At 40.0% G+C, this 17,674-nt stretch overlaps 1 protein-coding gene across 3 annotated transcripts in view; it reads right to left on the bottom strand.

The window, feature by feature from the left end:
• The window catches only part of MIER3 (MIER family member 3), a 41,252-nt gene that overhangs the window by 16,169 nt on the left and 7,409 nt on the right, over positions 1-17,674 (bottom strand). For 2 of the 3 annotated variants that reach the window (XM_053590294.1, XM_053590295.1), the window contains exons 4-8: positions 7,762-7,896; positions 6,372-6,492; positions 4,655-4,740; positions 4,378-4,450; positions 929-1,080 (exon numbers count right to left, since the gene is read on the bottom strand). In XM_053590294.1, coding sequence (XP_053446269.1) covers positions 929-1,080; positions 4,378-4,450; positions 4,655-4,740; positions 6,372-6,492; positions 7,762-7,896 — 567 coding nt within the window. Of the gene's footprint in view, positions 1-928; positions 1,081-4,377; positions 4,451-4,654; positions 4,741-6,371; positions 6,493-7,761; positions 7,897-8,440; positions 8,578-17,674 lie in introns of all 3 variants that reach the window. The other variant, XM_053590296.1, reaches the window with a different exon arrangement.

The raw sequence follows: 17,674 nt of genomic DNA, 5'->3' as shown, positions 1-17,674 counted from the left end.
GAATTATATTATTAAGATACATGTGATGTTCAAAAAACAAAAACATTTGAGTGATATATAAAAGTCAAATAAATTGAGTCAGATAATATTCTTAAAGTAGAAAGGCTGTAAAGGTATTTAATGCTTCCAAAATTAATTTACAGACTTAATGAAATATCAATACAAAAACCCAATGGGATTTCTTTGACAGTTGAAAAACTACCTGGAAGTTCAGCTAGTGTGACTACTCCATGTTATTTGGGAATTCAAGTTTGAGTCTACTAATCTCTGTGTACTCATTAGTCAGGATGACACAGACTGGGGACACTGAATGAAAAAGGTATATGAGAGAGGCAAAACTAGGGACATTCAAAAACCTGATAATAATGACGGCACCCATAGCTCAATGGGTAGGGTGCCAACCACAGCCACTGAGGCTGGAGGGGTTCGATCCCGGCCCAGGCCAACTAAAACAACAATGACAACTGCAACAAAAAAACAGCCGGGCGTTGTGGTGGGCGCCTGTAGTCCCAGCTACTAGGGAGGCTGAGGCAAGAGAATCGCTTAAGCCCAAGAGTTTGAGGTTGCCATAAGCTGAGATGCCACAGCACTCTACCGAGGGCAACATATTAAGACTCTCTCTCAGGAAAAAAAAAAAGAAGTATTAGAGAATTCTCAATGGCAAAAGAAAATAAGATTAAGTGTTAAAAGGACATAAAATGGTATTAAAATAAGATGTGTATCTGTACAGAAAAAAACCAGAAGACATGAAACTATATAAAATGGTTACCTATAGGATTTGAGATTGTTTTTTAAAACCAGTATTTTGCAAATTTTAAAAATCAGAAAAGATACCTAATTCACATGTAAGAAATATTTAAATCACACATAAAAAACTAAACAGATACTATAAGCTGGCTGCTGTTTAACACAAGTAGTTAAAGTATACCTGTTCGTTGTCCCTTGTATGTGTTCCTGCAGAAATCCGATCCATTATCTTTTCATTTCCAGTTCTTAATGAGGTCTCAACAAGGTATTCCTTAACTTTGCTCTCCAAAACCACATCAGGACGCCAAAGTAACTGGTCTTCATTTTCATACGCTAATAAAGAAAATTCCATTAACACATTAAAAATAGTGAACAGATTCAAAGATGTACACAACAGTTGTCTTCTTGATGGGCAAGTAAGTAGCTTTGAGGACACCAGTAATTTGATTATCTGGCAAAGTATAGCCTTTCACTAGTTTAAGAAGCTTTTTTAAATTTTATCACATGCCAAGGTTTACAGTGGCTACAAAAAGTGGCCTTTTTTGATAGTTGAATTTACTGATTAGAAGACTTTCCACGGCTGGGCACAGTGGCTCATGCCTATAATGCTAGCAATCAGGGTAACCAAGGCAGGTGGATTGCTTGAACTCACGAGTTCAAAACCAGCCTGAGCAAGAGCAAGACCTTGTCTCTAGAAAAAGAGCTGGGCATTGTGGTGGGCACCTGTAGTCCCAGCTACTTGAGAAGATGAGGCAAGAGAATCACTTTGCTCAAGAATATGAGGTTGCTGAGAGCTGCGACGCCATGGCACCCTACTGAGGGTGACAAAGTGAGACTCTTGTCTTAAAAGAAAAAAAAATAGAAGGCTTTCCATGCCTAGTAAAGTCTAATTAAAACCTCATATGGGTATCTTATACTCTTCTAATGAAGGGATAAAAATAACCTGTGTAAATTCTCTAATAACCTCATTAGAATTTTCTCTTCCATTCCCTAAACAGCTCTATGAAATCTCTAGGGGTTAAAAATTGCAAACAATGGCGGCACCTGTGGCTCAGTGAGTAGGGCGCCAGCCCCATATGCCGAGGGTGGCAGGTTCAGGCCCAGCCCCGGCCAAACTGCAACAAAAAAATAGCCGGGCGTTGTGGCGGGCGCTTGTAGTCCCAGCTGCTTGGGAGGCTGAGGCAAGAGAATCATGTAAGCCCAAGAGTTAGAGGTTGCTGTGAGTCGTGTGATGCCACAGCACTCTACCCGAGGGCGGTACAGTGAGACTCTGTCTCTACAAAAAAAAAAAAAAAAAAAAGATTGCAAACAAAAGAAAAACAAAATCAAATAAAAACCAAACTATCTGGTAATAATAAAATATCTACAAAAGATACACTGGCCGGGTGTGGTTGCTCGCTCCTGTAATCCAGCACTTGGGAGGCCGAGGCAGAGGGACTGCCTGAGCTCACGGGTTCAAGACCAGCCTGAGCCAGAGAGAGACCCTCATCTCTAAAAAAAAACAGCTGAGTGTTGTGGCGGTGCCTACAGTCCCAGCTACTTGGGAGGCTGAGGCAAGAGGATCACTTGAACACAAGAGTTTGAGGTTGCTGTGAGCTGTGATGTCATAGCACTCTACCGAGAGCAATAAAGTGAAACTCTGTCTCTAAAAAAAAAAACAAACAAGAATTTTTATTTGAAGGAGGAAGCAGATTAATTCAACCTTTCTAGGGAAGTTTCTGAAAAGAAGGGCAAACAGAGAAGTGAACTTTCCACGGGTCTATTAAAGAGACTGATAGGTTAAGAATGAAATGTCACTATAACAAGTTTATATTTTATTAATGAACTCTACCATTTTACTCAAAGCTTCTACTTTACATAATAAAGTAACATGAATGGTCCAAGTATTTAACCCAGTACTTCAGGTGCAATCCATTCTTCAAGTGGATAATAAATAGTAAGTATAGCTAATAAAAATTTATTGAGACCTCACCATGTACCAGGGACTATGATAAATGCATTATGCTCACAACTGTATGAGGCAGGTATTATCATACCCAGTCAGCAGGAAAGTTAAAAATAAAAGTGTGCCTGTGAAGCAGTAAGACTGACTTATTGGAACTTTACTTACTCGTTGGTCACAACTAAATATACGTGAAACAGTTTGGGTTTATTCTCTCAAAAGACAGAAAAGGTACACCTGCCTCCTTGATTTGCAGAACTGAGAGAATATTACCTCCATCATGTTTGCCCTATGGACCTATAGTTGCTGAGCACATACTTGGCTCCAAGGGTGTGTGTGGCATTTGGGCAGGTGTGTATGTGTGTGAGGTTGGTGAGGACCTGAAGACCATTAGCTACTGTTTGCTTCCCCTGGACAACAGACTTCAACCACTTTGAAAGCAGTTTAAGAAAACAGCATTGCTTATAGCTGCCAAGGCTAACAACCAAGGGTAGCCAGTCCTCCCCTCCTTTAAATGGGACTTAAATGAGGAGGGAAGGGAGAAGGAAGAACAGAAGGAAAGAAGGGCGGGAGGGATGGAGGAAAGAAGGAAGGAAGGAAGGAAGAAAAAAAGGGAGGAAGGAGGGAGAGGGAGGCAGGAAGGGAGGACGGAAGGGAAGGAGGAGGGGAGAGAAAAGAAAGAAGGATTCAGGAAGTTATTATGCTGGTGGTGCTGCTTTTGTCCAAGGACAAATCAACACATGGAAAAGGCCAAATGACCATGGAAATATTTCAAATGTACTTGGTTCCTGAGTTCAGCTGAGAAAGTGTTTCTTCTTTTTATTTCCTACTGCCTTATCCCCTCCGAACTATCAAAATCAACTATAGTTGGAATCTACCAAAAATGTGAAGAGAGGCTCGGCGCCCATGGCTCAGTGGTGAGGGCACCAGCCACACACACCAGGGCTGGCAGGTTCAAACCCAACCCGGGCCTGCTAAAACAGTGACAACTACAACAAAAAAATAGTCCCAGCTACTTGGGAGGCTGAGGCAAGAGAATTGCTTAAGCCCTAGAGTTTGAGGTTGCTGTGAGGTGTGACGCCACAGCATTCTACTGAAGAATTCTTCGTCTACCAACATTATCAAAATCAAAAGCTTTCCTTACCTTTCTCATTACCATAGTGAGACTCTGTCTCAATAAAAAAAAAAAAAGAAAAAAAAAGTGAAGAGAAACTAATTATACATAAGAGGTTTGTAGCAAAAGCAACAGTATCCTTAGTTCCACCTCCTGTTCTTTCAAGGTGGGGGAGGATATTCTAGTCTTTTTTTCCCTCAAGAGTTCTCTTTCCACAGGATTGTATCCTTAACATTCTCGATATCTCAAAGTCTACCTACTTCTGTTAAAGTAGGATAGAGGCCAAGTATTGCACCTAAAAGGCCTTCCACTATTTTAACAGGCACTGAACAAATTGGCTCAGAAACAGTACATGTATGCAGTGAAGGGGAGCTCTCATAACAAGCCTCATGGAATCTGAGTCTCATGGTTAATTCTGACGCATTTTTCCCAAGTCAGGCCAAATATTCTGACTCTAGAAGTTCCCCAAATCTATCTTCATATTGTCAAGGCTGGAATATTATCAGATTTTAAATAAACATAGTAAGTGGTAACTTCATCTACCAACATTATCAAAATCATAAGCTTTCCTTACCTTTCTCATTACCATCATATTCTCCAAGATATGGGGGAATCTCTGCCTGATACTGTAACCCAATCATTATTTCCTATAGGAAAATTGAAAAATAAAAATAACTTAATATAAAAATGAATACTAAGAAAAAGTCCCAACTCATTAATTAATCTGGTTCTATAAGTCAGAAGAAACTTTATCTTATAACAACAAAATTATCATAAATCATTTCAGAAGTGTTTTACAAAGATACCTTAGTTCAAATCATCTATTAGATTATGGTGGTAAATCAACTTACCTTCCTCAAATCTTCAGGAGAGTTACCACTGTCTGTTTCAACATCTTCAACTTCTGATTCCTTATCACCATCACAGGTAGTATTTGCTTAAAAGAAGAAAATTTAAAGGGTTTTTATTGCTTATTTTTGAGGCACCTGAGAGAATGACTATTATTTCATATTTTAATGCATATTATTTCATATTTCCACAAACTTGTGGAATAAATGTGATCAGCATAAATATACTAACCCCCCCTGCACTATTCTTAAAATTGACATTAGTAAAAACAAGACACTTAAAACTCTAATAAAAGTGTATAGTATCTTTATGATTAGTATGGTATACTGTAAAATAGTTTAGGAGTTAAAAGGAAACCATCAAATTGTTTTTGCACGCACACAAGTGCATGTGTATCTGAACATATTAAAGAAACAGCTCTTCTACCCTAAAAATACTTCACAAAAAAAATGAGAGGTCACATATAAGAAACTGTTTCAGTCTAAAACCTTTTTAATATTACTGATAAATATTAAGGGATAACACCAAAAATAAGAAGAAAAAAAAGAATTAAGTGAATCAATTAAAAATAAAAATAGGCTCAGCACTTATAGCAGAGTGGTTACGGCACCAGCCACACACACCAAGGATGGCAGGTTCGAATCCAGCCTGGGTTGGCTAAACAACGACAACTGCAACAAAAAATAGCCGGCTGGTTGTGGCAGGTGCCGGTAGTCCCAGCTACTTGGGAGGCTGAGGCAAGAGAATCACTTAAACCTAAGAGTTTGAGGTTGCTGTGAGCTATGATGTCACAGCACTCTACCCAGGGCGACATAGTAAAACTCTGTCTCAAAAAATAATAATAAATAAATAAAAATATTTTTTGAGTACTGGTAAGTTTTCAAAACCAAGAGAGCAAGGATATTTTAACAGAAAACCCAAAAATGTCTATAAAATTACATGGTCACATTAAGACTGCTTACCATACCAACATACGAGTCTTGGGAAAGAAAACAGCCTTGCAAAATGAAGTGAATGTTTCAATTTATTATTATTTTTATTTTTTTGAGACAGAGTCTCCCTATGTCACCCTCAGTAGAGTGCCATGGCATAACAGCTCACAGCAACCTCAAACTCTTGGGCTTAAGCGATTCTCTTGCCTCAGCCTCTCAAGTAGCTGGGACTATAGGCGCCTCCCACAAACCCCAGCTATTTTTTTTCTTATTGTATTTGTCATCGTTGTTTAGCAGGCCTGGGCAGGGCTCAAACTCGTCAGCCTTGGTGTAAGTGGCTGGTGCTGTAACCAATGAGCTATGAGCGCCAAGCCTTTTTTTGAAGACAGAGTCTGAAGCTGTGGCCCTAGGTAGTGCCATGGTGTCATAGCTCACAGCAACCTCCATTCCTGGGCTCAAGCAAGCCTCTTGCCTCAGTTTTTCTATTTTTTTTCAGTAGAGACAGGATCTCACTCTTGCTCAGGCTGGTCTCAAACTCATGAGCTCAAGCAATCCACCCGCCTTAGCTTCCCAGAGTGCTAGGATTACAGGAGTGAGCCACTTTGCCCAACCTGAATGTTTCAATTCTTATGTGTTATATTAGTTCACTCTGGCCCAATAAAAAGGTTATAATCTTATTCAAAGTATAAAAGAATTTTATCTCAACTATAGAACAGAATATTCTAACATAAATACTTAATACATATTATCAATGCTATTATTAATCAGTAATAATTGGATTTCTTACATCGTAAAGGCCTAGGAAAGAAATCAGAAGTTTCATGGGAAGTCACAGATGGTGTCAGATCATCCGCAGAAGACTGAGTTTCCTCATCATCCCCTGACAACAAATCTTTTGCTATTTCCTCCTGGATGAATAGGAAGTTGGAGTTAGAAATGGCTACATCTCATCAATTAAGAAAAACATCCTTTTTAACACCTAATACAATTAAGAACTAGCTGAAGCCTCCTTAGTTCTGGGAAAAGAAATTATTAAGTTTTCCTATTAGTTTACTTCATATATACAAATATTTAATATTTAATGTTTAATTATAGATAATATTTAACAAGATGCTACTAAATAATAAGTGCAACTATACTCTTAGGCAACTGCCTAATTTGCAGGCATGCAGAGAGCTTTTCTAAAGCTGCAGGCAAATTTTTACTGAATTTATAATAAAAATAATCTGACTTCTAAGTGGTTAACAAGTATAATAATTTTCTGCCAATAATAAATAAAATAAAACTTGAAAAAGAGTGTCTCCAAACTCCACTCTTCCAACAATTTTTTTTTTTTTTTTTTTGGTTTTTGGCCGGGGCTGGGTTTGAACCCGCCACCTCCGGCATATGGGACCGGCGCCCTACCCCTTGAGCCACAGGCGCCGCCCAACTCTTCCAACAATTTTAAAAGTTCAACTAATGAATAGCTTTGACCAGTGATGTTACTTTAAAAGAAGCAAGTCTGAATTAATTTTCATGCAAGTGTATGGTAATCTTTGTGCTTAATACAAAGTAGGCACTCAATAAACACTTGCTGAAAAACTATAGCCAGGAAGGTCTGGGGTACATTAATATCATATTGACTGAAAAGTGGGAAGAATGTAATTCCCAAGAAGAGGTTCCAAGACATAGATTCCTCTCCTTGCCTCAGATCTGAAAGGCAGGGAAAGGCTTCCAGGGATCCGTAAGCAGAGACTGGCTGTAAGAATTTTCCTCAGCACTCTAAACACCCTATGTCAGAGATGGATCGCCATGGCTTTGGCTGCTGCAGCTGCTGTCACTCCCAGAGCCAAGAAAAAAGAACTTCTCTCTAACCACTCCACGCCTAAGCCAGCTTGGTTCGAAGGCTTCTGGGGGAATTTATTAATCAATGCTTCTGTGTATTTACAGAATCAAAAGACGTTAAAGCAACCTCTAAGTTCAGATACAATGTGTCTACACAGAAAAGATGAAAAAATTATAGGAGAATATTCTGGCATGCAAAGCATTATGAAGCTACTACTACCCTTAAAATAGTGTGATCAAAGCCACTGATTCAATCAGTCACCAGAATAATAAGAGTAACTAGAGTCAATAAGAAGTTTACTCTTCAGAATTACAAAATGTTTTAAATGAATCTTTTAAATGCTAGTACTTACTTTGTCTAGTGTCATGTCTGGTAGTTCATCTGCCAGTTCACTCGGGGAGCTATTTGCACTGGAGTTTGTAACCGCTGGAATTGTAGATTCATAGCCGTAGAATGCCAGCAAGTCTTCCAGAGGCATGTTTCCTTCCTGTTCAAGCCAGAGGATGAACGTGAGCTCAGTAAGTGTCACAATGCTGAACTGCGGGTAAACTGTGATGTTCTTAAGGGCGTTAAAGCATTATCAAAACAGCAGAACAAATCAAAGTTAAGTTTTAGATTTCTTTTTATACCACCATATAAAAATACCTAGAGCTAGACTATTAATAAAACAGAAAAATTAACACTGCAGTTTTTATTTTCCGGCATCATGTTCACTTTTTAAAAGACTCCTGAGGCTCAGCGCCCATAACACAGTGGTTACGGTGCCAGCCACATACACCGGGGGCAGGTTCGAACCCAGCCAGACCAAGCTAAACAACTGCAACAAAAAATAGCTGGGTGAACTACTTGGGAGGCTGAGGCAAGAGAATCCCTTAAGCCAAGAGTTCGAGGTTGCTGTGAACTGTGATGCCCTGGCACTCTACTGAGGGCGACATAGTGAGACTCTGTCTCCAAAAAAAACAAACAAATAAATAAATAAATAAAATAAAAGACTCCCGAAATAGTTGCTTTAGTGAAGACCTTTTTGTTACCTTTTACATTAGTGCAAAGATCTGCCTTGAAAACATTTCCAATTAATCAATCAATAACTTCATGTAATACATAGTTTATTTCCTTGCAGTTAACAGGTGGCCATGTGGTTTATTCTTCATTGTTAATTAGTGGATACCTGATGGGAAACCTTTGCTGAACATTTACTAACACCAGTAACATTTACTTAATATTCAAAGCACAATTACCCTTTTATATATTTATTACCATATTTGACATTTTATAGCAAATTGTTTTTTTTAAAAAAATAACTGTTTGATGAAGACTATATTATTATCACCATCTTACAGGTAAGAAAAGCTGAGGTTTAGCTTTGGGTGTCAATCCCAGTCCCCCATGTTCTTTTACAGGCTGGTGCTTTGATAAAATTATAAATTCTGGTTCTAGTGCTGCCTATGTTATGAATACCTATGACATGCCCTATAGTGACACCTAGTCACTATTTCCCTCCCACTAATCCACATGAGAATGAAATCTGTATTTTCTTTTTAAATCGTCATATGCTATATCACGTTTCAAAGATAGCTTAAAGAAACAATAGGCTGTGGCATACAGTCTACGTGTGTAATGGCCTGACGACGTATTTCTCACAATGTGTCCCCATCAGTAAGTGTTGCTTGACTGTATTTTAACTACTAAAGTGTACAGAACTATTTACAATTATTCAAATAAACAATTTCAAAACAACATCCTTATAAACTAATTTGTTAAGCATTTTTTAATGTTGTGTGTACCAATCAAGAGATTTACTTTTAAAGCTTGCTTATTGGTTTAGTTTTCCCCTTAAGACAAATTACTGAAGTCATGAAATAAGCAGCATGAAAACGCGAGAGCCAAGCATGGAAACACACCTACAGCTGATCACAAAGTGAACAGAGGAGCCAGTGACGACTCCTGGAGACAGCTGGCTGCCCATGGGGATGCAGGCTCTGAGGGGCTCCAAAAGCCTGGCCTTCGCCTTTGCAGATATGGACGTTTTTTACCGTGCCTGACTGAAACAGATTCATGCTAAATGAACTTAGAATAAGGCATATGATAGAATGCTAATTTACAAATTTGCAGTAGTAGACATACGCCTTTTTAATGACTGGAACAATCACGTCACTCCTGAATCCTTTCACCTTGGGACTGGAATCAATAAAAACCTGGGCTCTGGGAGCACACAGTCAGCAAAAATTGAGCTGGATTGTCAGAACAGAAAGAAGTTCACCCACACCATGAAATTAGTCTCCCAAACCAAAGAATCCCTTGAAGGTGACCAGAATCAGATTTAGGGTCTCTCTAAGGTCCTATTCTTGCTTCTTACAGAGTCCAGGTAGCCCTTTCCCTTTGGCTTATTTTGGTTACAAGGAGTTACTGGAGGCCCAGCGCATGTAGCTCAGCAGCTAGGGCACCAGCTACAAACACGGGAGCAGGCCTGCCAAACAACGATGACAACTACAACCGAAAAATAGCAAGGCATTGTGGTGGGTGCGTGTAGTCCCAGCTACTTGGGAAGCTGAGGCAAGAAAATTGCTTAAGCCCCAGAGTTTGAGGTTGCTGTGAGCTGTGACGCCACAGCACTCTACTAAGGATAACATAGTGAGACTCTGTCTCAAAAAAAAAAGAAAAAAGAAGTTACTGGATTACAGACTTTGCCAATGCTAAATTACAGACTTACCATATTGACAGGTAGTTACTGGATTACAGACTTTGCCAATGGTTAATTACAGACTTACCATATTGATAGGTAGTATTTCTCAAGAACCTCGCAGTTTCAGACTCCCTGAACTGAGGAGCTGCCAATTCTTACTTATGTACCTTCCCATCACTTATGGGTTCTAGGCACTTTACTGAGAACTACTGGCTATAAATGTTATGTACAGAAATGAAATTTATAGAAAAATCCCCACTCTCAAGGCATTCAACCTTAGTTGGAAAAATTGGTAAGTTAACAAATTGTAGTGCTGTGTGATAGGTACAATAATCAATTCTGGAACTGATGCTATGGATTTGTGAGTATACAGAAGACCTACACCCCCCAAATACTGGAATGGGCAGGGAGGTACATGCAGAGAGCAAACATTTAGCTAAGTCTTGAAAGATGATGAGGCTTTTGACAAAACATAAATATAGCACTGCTAATTTTGATGAGTACAAAGGAAACAAATAGGACCCTGAGATACACAGTAACAATGAGGGCCTACTTTCATAGGGGAGCAGGGAAATAGGCCCCTGAAGTCTAAGTGACCAGGCTCATGAAGAACACTGCAGGCAAAGAAAACAGTACAAGGAGGCCTGAGGTGGATTCCCAGTATGACAGGTGGCCACCGCTTGGCTCAAGAGGAAAATCTAAAGAGAGACAGGGACAGATCACAAGGGTCTCATGGCCAGGGAAAGGAAATTGGACTTTATTCCCAGTGGGAAGTGAATAGAGAATTATGAAACGAGAGCAGTTATTTCTTAAAATACTAGACAGAAGCCTCAAGAAAAGTTGGGGGGTGGGGATGAAGAGATTCGAGTGAAGCAGAGAGACTACTTAAGAGGCCTCATGCTAGGGCAATGATACAGACAAGGAGAGAAGTGAACAGAAGATCTGCATTCTGAGGTGGAATCAAATGGGTTACTAGATGTGGGAGTGAAGGGAACGGGAAGGACGACTCCAAGAATTCAACTCTTCCTGAGATAGAAAAGACTAAAGGAAGAAAAGGTCTTTGAAGGAAAAAATTAGGAGTTCTACAGAAGACAACAGTTAAGTTAGAGATGACTATGAAACATCCAAGTAGAAAAGTTAAGTTGGCCAGAAGCCTGGAGCTCAGGGAGTCAGGCTGGGCTAAAGATATAAATCTGGCATTCATTAGCACCTAGATGATATTTAAAGCCACAGGAGCTGATGAGCTCACCCATGGAGCAGGGAGAGGGAAAAGAGATCTATGTTTTACTAGAAGAACTTTCAGATATATTACCCTATGGGCAATGGGGTGTTACTGAAAAATTTTAAAACATGATTTGCAGGCTGGGCGCAGCGGCTCATGCCTATAATCCCAGCACTCTGAGAGGCTGAGGCAGGCGGATCAGCTGAGCTCACCAGTTCGAGACCAGCCTGAGCAAGAATGAGACCCACCCCCATCTCTAAAAAAAAAAAAAATAGCCAGGCCTTGTGGTGGGCACCTGTAGTCCCAGTTACTCAAGAGGCTGAGGTAAGAGGATCGCTTGAGCCCAAGAATCTGAGGTTGCCATGAGCTATGAGGCCATAGCACTCTACCAGGGTTGACAAAGTGAGACTCTGTCTCAAAAAAAAAAAAAAAAAAGAAAAAAATCATGATTTGCATTTTAGAAATAATGTTCGAGGGCAGTGGTTCTCAACCTTCCTAATGCCTCCTAATGCCACGACCCTTTAATATAGTTCCTCATGTGGTGACCCCCAACCATAAAATTATTTACGTTGCTACTTCATAACTATAATTTTGCTACTGTTATGAATCGTAATGTAAATATCTGATATGCAGGATGTATTTTCTTTTTTTTTTTTTTTTTATTTTTTGTTGCAGTTTGGCCGGGGCTGGGTTTGAACCCGCCACCCTGGGCATATGGGGCCGGTGCCCTACTCACTGAGCCACAGGCAGGATGTATTTTCATTGTTACAAAGGGGTCGCAACCCACAGGTTGAGAACCGCTGTTCTAGGGTAAGTAGAAGAATGAAAGCCTGAACTAAGGGAATTATTTGAGCAAAACTTAGGGAAAAGATCTGCCAGAGATGGCTAGGTGCCTTTAGCTCAGTGGTTAGGGCACTGGCCACACACACCAGGGTTGGAGGGTTCAAACCCAGCCCGGGCCTGCCAAACAATGATGACAACTACAACCAAAAAATAGCTGGGCACTGTGGCAGGTGCCTACTTGGGAGGCTGAGGCAAGAGAATCACTTAAGCCCAAGAGTTTGAGGTTGCTGTGAGCTGTGACATCATGGCACTCTACCGAGGGTGACTATCTCAAAAAAAAAAAAAAGATACTTGATATTGTTTCAATCTTTTAAAATTTGTTGAGGCTTGAGACTATCTCAAAAAAAAAGAAAAATCTGCCAGAGAGTAACAGTAGAACCAGGAGAAAGCCCAATTATGTAAATAAGGCAGAAGCAAATGTGGAGAAACTAGGAATGGTCACTGGGGTCAAATACCAAGGAGAAATTAAGGGAGAGAAAGGCAAGAATTCTTGGTATTGGCAAGCAGGACTTTCTGGTGACCCAATAGCATGGTGGAAGAAGACAAGCTAACAACCGAATGAGAAGAGAAAAAGTACAAGGACTGACAATTAAGTTTGCAAACTTGCCATCATGTACTTATACTGGCAGCACCCTACCAGCAACTTGGTAGGTAAACTTTCATAACTTTAGTGTATCAAAGTCTCACGGCTGTGTTCATGGTGACATATGGTGTGTCTTGCTGAGTGGTGTTTGTTATCGTTGTTGCATGTTTTTGTGTGTTCTATTGCAAGAATGCTGGATCTTGAATTAGACCAATTAGACCAAATTCATGGTTAAATTAGGGCGGCACCTGTGGCTCAGTGAGTAGGGTGCCAGCCCCATATCCCGAGGGTGGCAGGTTCTGACCCGACCCCGGTCAAACTGCAACAAAAAAATAGCATGGCAGGTGCCTGTAGTTCCAGCTGCTCAGGAGGCTGAGGCAAGAGAATCGCCTAAGTCCAAGAGCTGGAGGTTGCTGTGAGCTGTGACGCCACAGCACTCTACCGAGGGTGACAAAGTAAAACTCTGTCTCTAAAAAAAAAAAATTCATTGTTAAATTTAACAAGACTGGAAGTGAAATTAGAGACATGTCTGTCCAAGTTTATGGGGATAATAATGCCATGAAGAAAATGGCAGTATACAAATAGATGAAAGATTTTGCTACGAGGAGAGAAAGTATTATTGATGAAGAGAGGTCAGGGTAGCCAATAATGAGCAGAACTGACAAAAACAATGCAAAAATTTGTCAAATCAGCTGATTGAGAAGCATAACAGAAGAAGTAAACATCAACAGAGAAACAGGAAAATCTTTTTTTTTTTTTTGAGACAGAATCTCACTTTTGTCACCCTCAGTAAAGTGCCATGGCATCATAGCTAACAGCAACCTCAAACTCTTAGACTCAACTGATCCTCTTGCCTCAGCTTCCCAAGTAGCTGGAACTATAGGCACCCGCCATAACGCCCAGCTATTTCTGGAGACAAGGTCTCACTGTGGCTTAGGCTGGTCTCAAACATGTGAGCTCAGGCAATCCACCTGCCTTGGCATCCCAGAGTGCTAGTATTACAGGTATGAAACACCACACCTAGCCAGAAATAGGAAAATCTTTTCTTTTTTTGTAAAGACAGAGTCCCCTGTACTGCCCTCAGATAGAGTGCCGTGGCGTCACATGGCTCACAGCAACCTCTAACTCTTGGGCTTCCAGGATTCTCTTGCCTCAGCCTCCCAAGCAGCTGGGGCTACAGGTGCCAGAAATAGGAAAATTTTAACTGAAACCTCACCAGCAACTCATGGGTCTTGCATCACGACAATGCACCAGCTCATGTGGCACTGTGTTGTGAAGGAGTTTTGAGCCAGCAAACAAATAACTATATTGGAACACCCTCTCTACTCACCTGATCTGGCCCCCAATGACTTTTTTCCTTACCAAAAGCTAAAGGAAATATTGAAAAGAAAACATTTTAATGACATTCAGGACATCAAAGGTAATACAAAAGTAGCTCTGATGGCCATTCCAGAAAAATGGGTTCAAAATTGCTTTGAAGAGTGCGATAGGCACTGGTGTCAGTGTGTAACTTCCCAAGGGGAGAACATGGAAGGTGACTATAGTGATATTCGCTACAGCAATGAGGTATGTAGCACTTTTTCTAGAATGAGTTCACAAACTTAATTGTCAGACCTTTGTGAATATATACAGCTATGAGACTTGGTATAAAAGGAAAATAACTGAGGGCAACACAAGAGTCAAAAGAGACTTTCTGCCAAACATGAGGACTGTATGAATAGGATTCCATGTAGAAATTTTTTTTTAAATAGTCTAATAGGAGCCGGACACAGTGGCTCCTGCCTATAATTCTAGCACTCTGGGCGGCTAAGGAAAGTGGATTGCCTGAGCTCACAGGTTTGAGACCAGTCTGAGCCAGAGGTAGACACGGTCTCTAAAAATAGCCGGTTGTTACGGCAAGCACCTGTAGTCCCAGCTACTTGGGAGGCTGAGGCAAGAGAATCACTTGAGCCCAAGAGTTTGAGGTTGCTGTAAGCTATGATACCATGGTACTCTACCTAGGGTGACAAAATCAGACTCTGCCTCAAAAAAACAAACAAACAAACAAAATATATATATATATATATGTAACCGGACATTGTGGCAGGCGCCTATAGTCCCAGCTATTCAGGAGGCTCAGGCAAGAGAATTGCTTGAGCCCAAGAGTTTGAGGTTGCTGTGAGCTATAATGATGCCATGGCTCTGCCTCAAGAAAAAAAATAAAAACAAAAAGTAGACTAATAAACTGAAGGCAGGAGAGATGAAATCTAGAGGTTAGATTGAGATGAGACAGACACTTTAGGAATAGGAGGGAAAGAATAAGCTTGTCAGGGGAGGCGGGAATGGAGGTTCTCAATAGTCACTCATGAAAACCTTCACTTTTCTGTAAAGACACAGGATGATCATCCTTTGAGAGTGAAATTGACCACCTTAGTGGAAAACTCATTAGTAAATTCAAGGAATGACACCATGAGCAAGAAGCTGGTGCTTAAATACAAACTATCTGTACTAAAACTTTTTAAGCAAAACTGGAAAAGGTGAATTCAGTTTCTGAAGCACTTCCCAAATGAGCTATTAGAGCCTATTAATAAAGCATTTAGTCCTTTGAAGCATAAAAACAATTTTTTTTAAAATGAAATTAGTAAGTCTCAAAGTCTCTGAAGATGGGTGGTTGGATCAACTTCGAAGTCTTTATACTAAAGTCTAACTGGTAGAAAAAGTTCTTTCTTTCTTACTTTTTTTTTTTTTTTTTTTGAGACAGAGTCTTACTTTGTCAACCTCAGTACAGTGCCCTAGCACCACAGCTCACAGCACCCTCAAACTCTTGGGCTCAAGTGATCCTCCTGCCTCAGCCTCCTAAGTAGCTGGGACTACAGGCACCTTTCACAACTCCTGGCTGTTTTTAGAGACGAGGTCTTGCTCGGGCTCAGGCTGGTCTCAAACTCATGAGCTCAGGCAATCCACCTGCCTCGGCCTTCCAGAGTTCTAGGATTACAGCCATGAGCCACCACGCCTGGGTTACATTCTCATTCATTTATGCTTTTCTGAATTTTTGAAATATTCCTACTATGAATGTCAGGGAAAAAAATCTATATATTAATAAAAGCAGAAATAAAAACTTTGATATAAACCATATTTTTAATATGTTTAGTAACTAAAATCTAGCCATTTCATTTATACTCTATACTCACCAAAGAGCTACTATAAGAAAACTGATTTTGTATCACTCTTATTATTTTCCATAACACATGAGGTATTGAAAATTTGTAAGCACCAAAATACAGGCCATACTTACAAGTCAACAAATAACTGAGTTTATTTACTATGAGCATAAAAACTTATTCATAATTTTTTTGAAATGAACATTAAATCAGGCACCTAAGAATTTTAGTATGTATCAATACCTCAATCATTGTTCCAATAATGAAAGATTAATACACTTAGAAAATCCACAAAAATAATCAGAACACACGTCAAAATTTCTTCTAAAGACTTGATCCTTACTCTATATTTGTGTCTCTATCTACTGTCTCTTTTATTCATTTTCAAAAGTAAATTCACACATCTAAACAATTATCCTTTACTGCTGATCAGAACCACAGATCAGAGAAAGTGAGTAATCATCACTCTTAGAAATAGTTCTTCTGTTAAGAGAAAGATTAGCCTTTGGAATGCAAATACGGCCCTTGAGTCTGCTCTAGAATTTGTATTTTTCTGTCCCAATTTCTGAGAGTATGATAAAATGCCAGGAAGCAAAACTGTCCAACTACAGAAAACCTGAAAACTTACAGTATTTGTCTCAATCTATAAATTTAATGATAGGTATTACAAAGAAGATTTAATTACTAGTGTTTACTAAACAAAATGAAAATCATAGGAATAGGAACTAGGAGTTTCTATGACTAGCTAGGTTAATAATTCTGCTGCTGATTATTTCTCTGTATCTTCCTCAATTTCCTTTTAAAACTCACTAAACAACAGATTGGGTGGTGCCTGTGGCTCAGTGGGTAGGACGCCGGCCCCATATACGGAGGATGGCAGGTTCAAACCCAGCCCCGGCCAAACTGCAACAAAAAAAAATTGCTGGGCATTGTGGCAGGCGCCTGTAGTCCCAGCTACTTGGGAGGCTGAGGCAAGAGAATCGCCTAAGCCCAGGAACTAGGTTGCCACGGCACTCTACCGAAGGCGACAAAGTGAGACTCTGTCTCTTAAAAAACAACAACAACAAAACCCACTAAACAACAGATCAAACCAGCTATTACTATACTCTCCGGAAAAATAAATCCTACAAATATGAAAGGTAAAATTTTACCAGTGCATAAAAATCTCTACTAGATTACCTACACTCAAGCAGCAACTAAGCTGACACAGTAAATGAAGTTTAGTTCTTACTATTTTACTGACAAATGGCTATTCGTATGGCTAACATGCATTCGGACACTCCCTTTTCTATCATTTTCTTATATCATGTTGTAATTAGACTGTTCTTTTTTTTGAGACAGGCTCACTCTGTTGCCCAGACTGGAGTGCCATCGTGTCATCACAGCTCATAGCAACCTGAAACTCCTGGATTCAAGTGATCCTACTGCCTCAGCTTCCCTAGTAGCTTCCGCCCACCACAACGCCTAGCTAATTTTTCTATTTTTTAGTAGAGATAGGGTCTCACTCTCACTCCAGCTAGTCTCAAACTCCTGAGCTCAAGAGATCCTCCTGCCTTGGCCTCCCAGAGGGTTAGGATTATAGACGTGAGGCAGCAAGACCAGCTATTTCCCTACTTTGAACAACAAACACACTATCAAGGAAGGGGCATTATTAAACCACCAGGGACTTCTGCCCCACACCCACAGAACATGCCTACAGCAGTGTCCTTAATTAAAACTATTTTAAGACGCCCTCCCTGAACTTCCACACTAGGCTGAACATCTTTTATAAAACATATATAGACTTTCTGCCAC

Source organism: Nycticebus coucang, chromosome 1 (assembly GCF_027406575.1).
Source record: "Nycticebus coucang isolate mNycCou1 chromosome 1, mNycCou1.pri, whole genome shotgun sequence".
In the NCBI taxonomy this organism is placed as follows: domain Eukaryota; kingdom Metazoa; phylum Chordata; class Mammalia; order Primates; family Lorisidae; genus Nycticebus; species Nycticebus coucang.
Note: the sequence above shows the minus strand (reverse complement) of the source record. Positions and strands in the feature narration are given on the sequence as shown.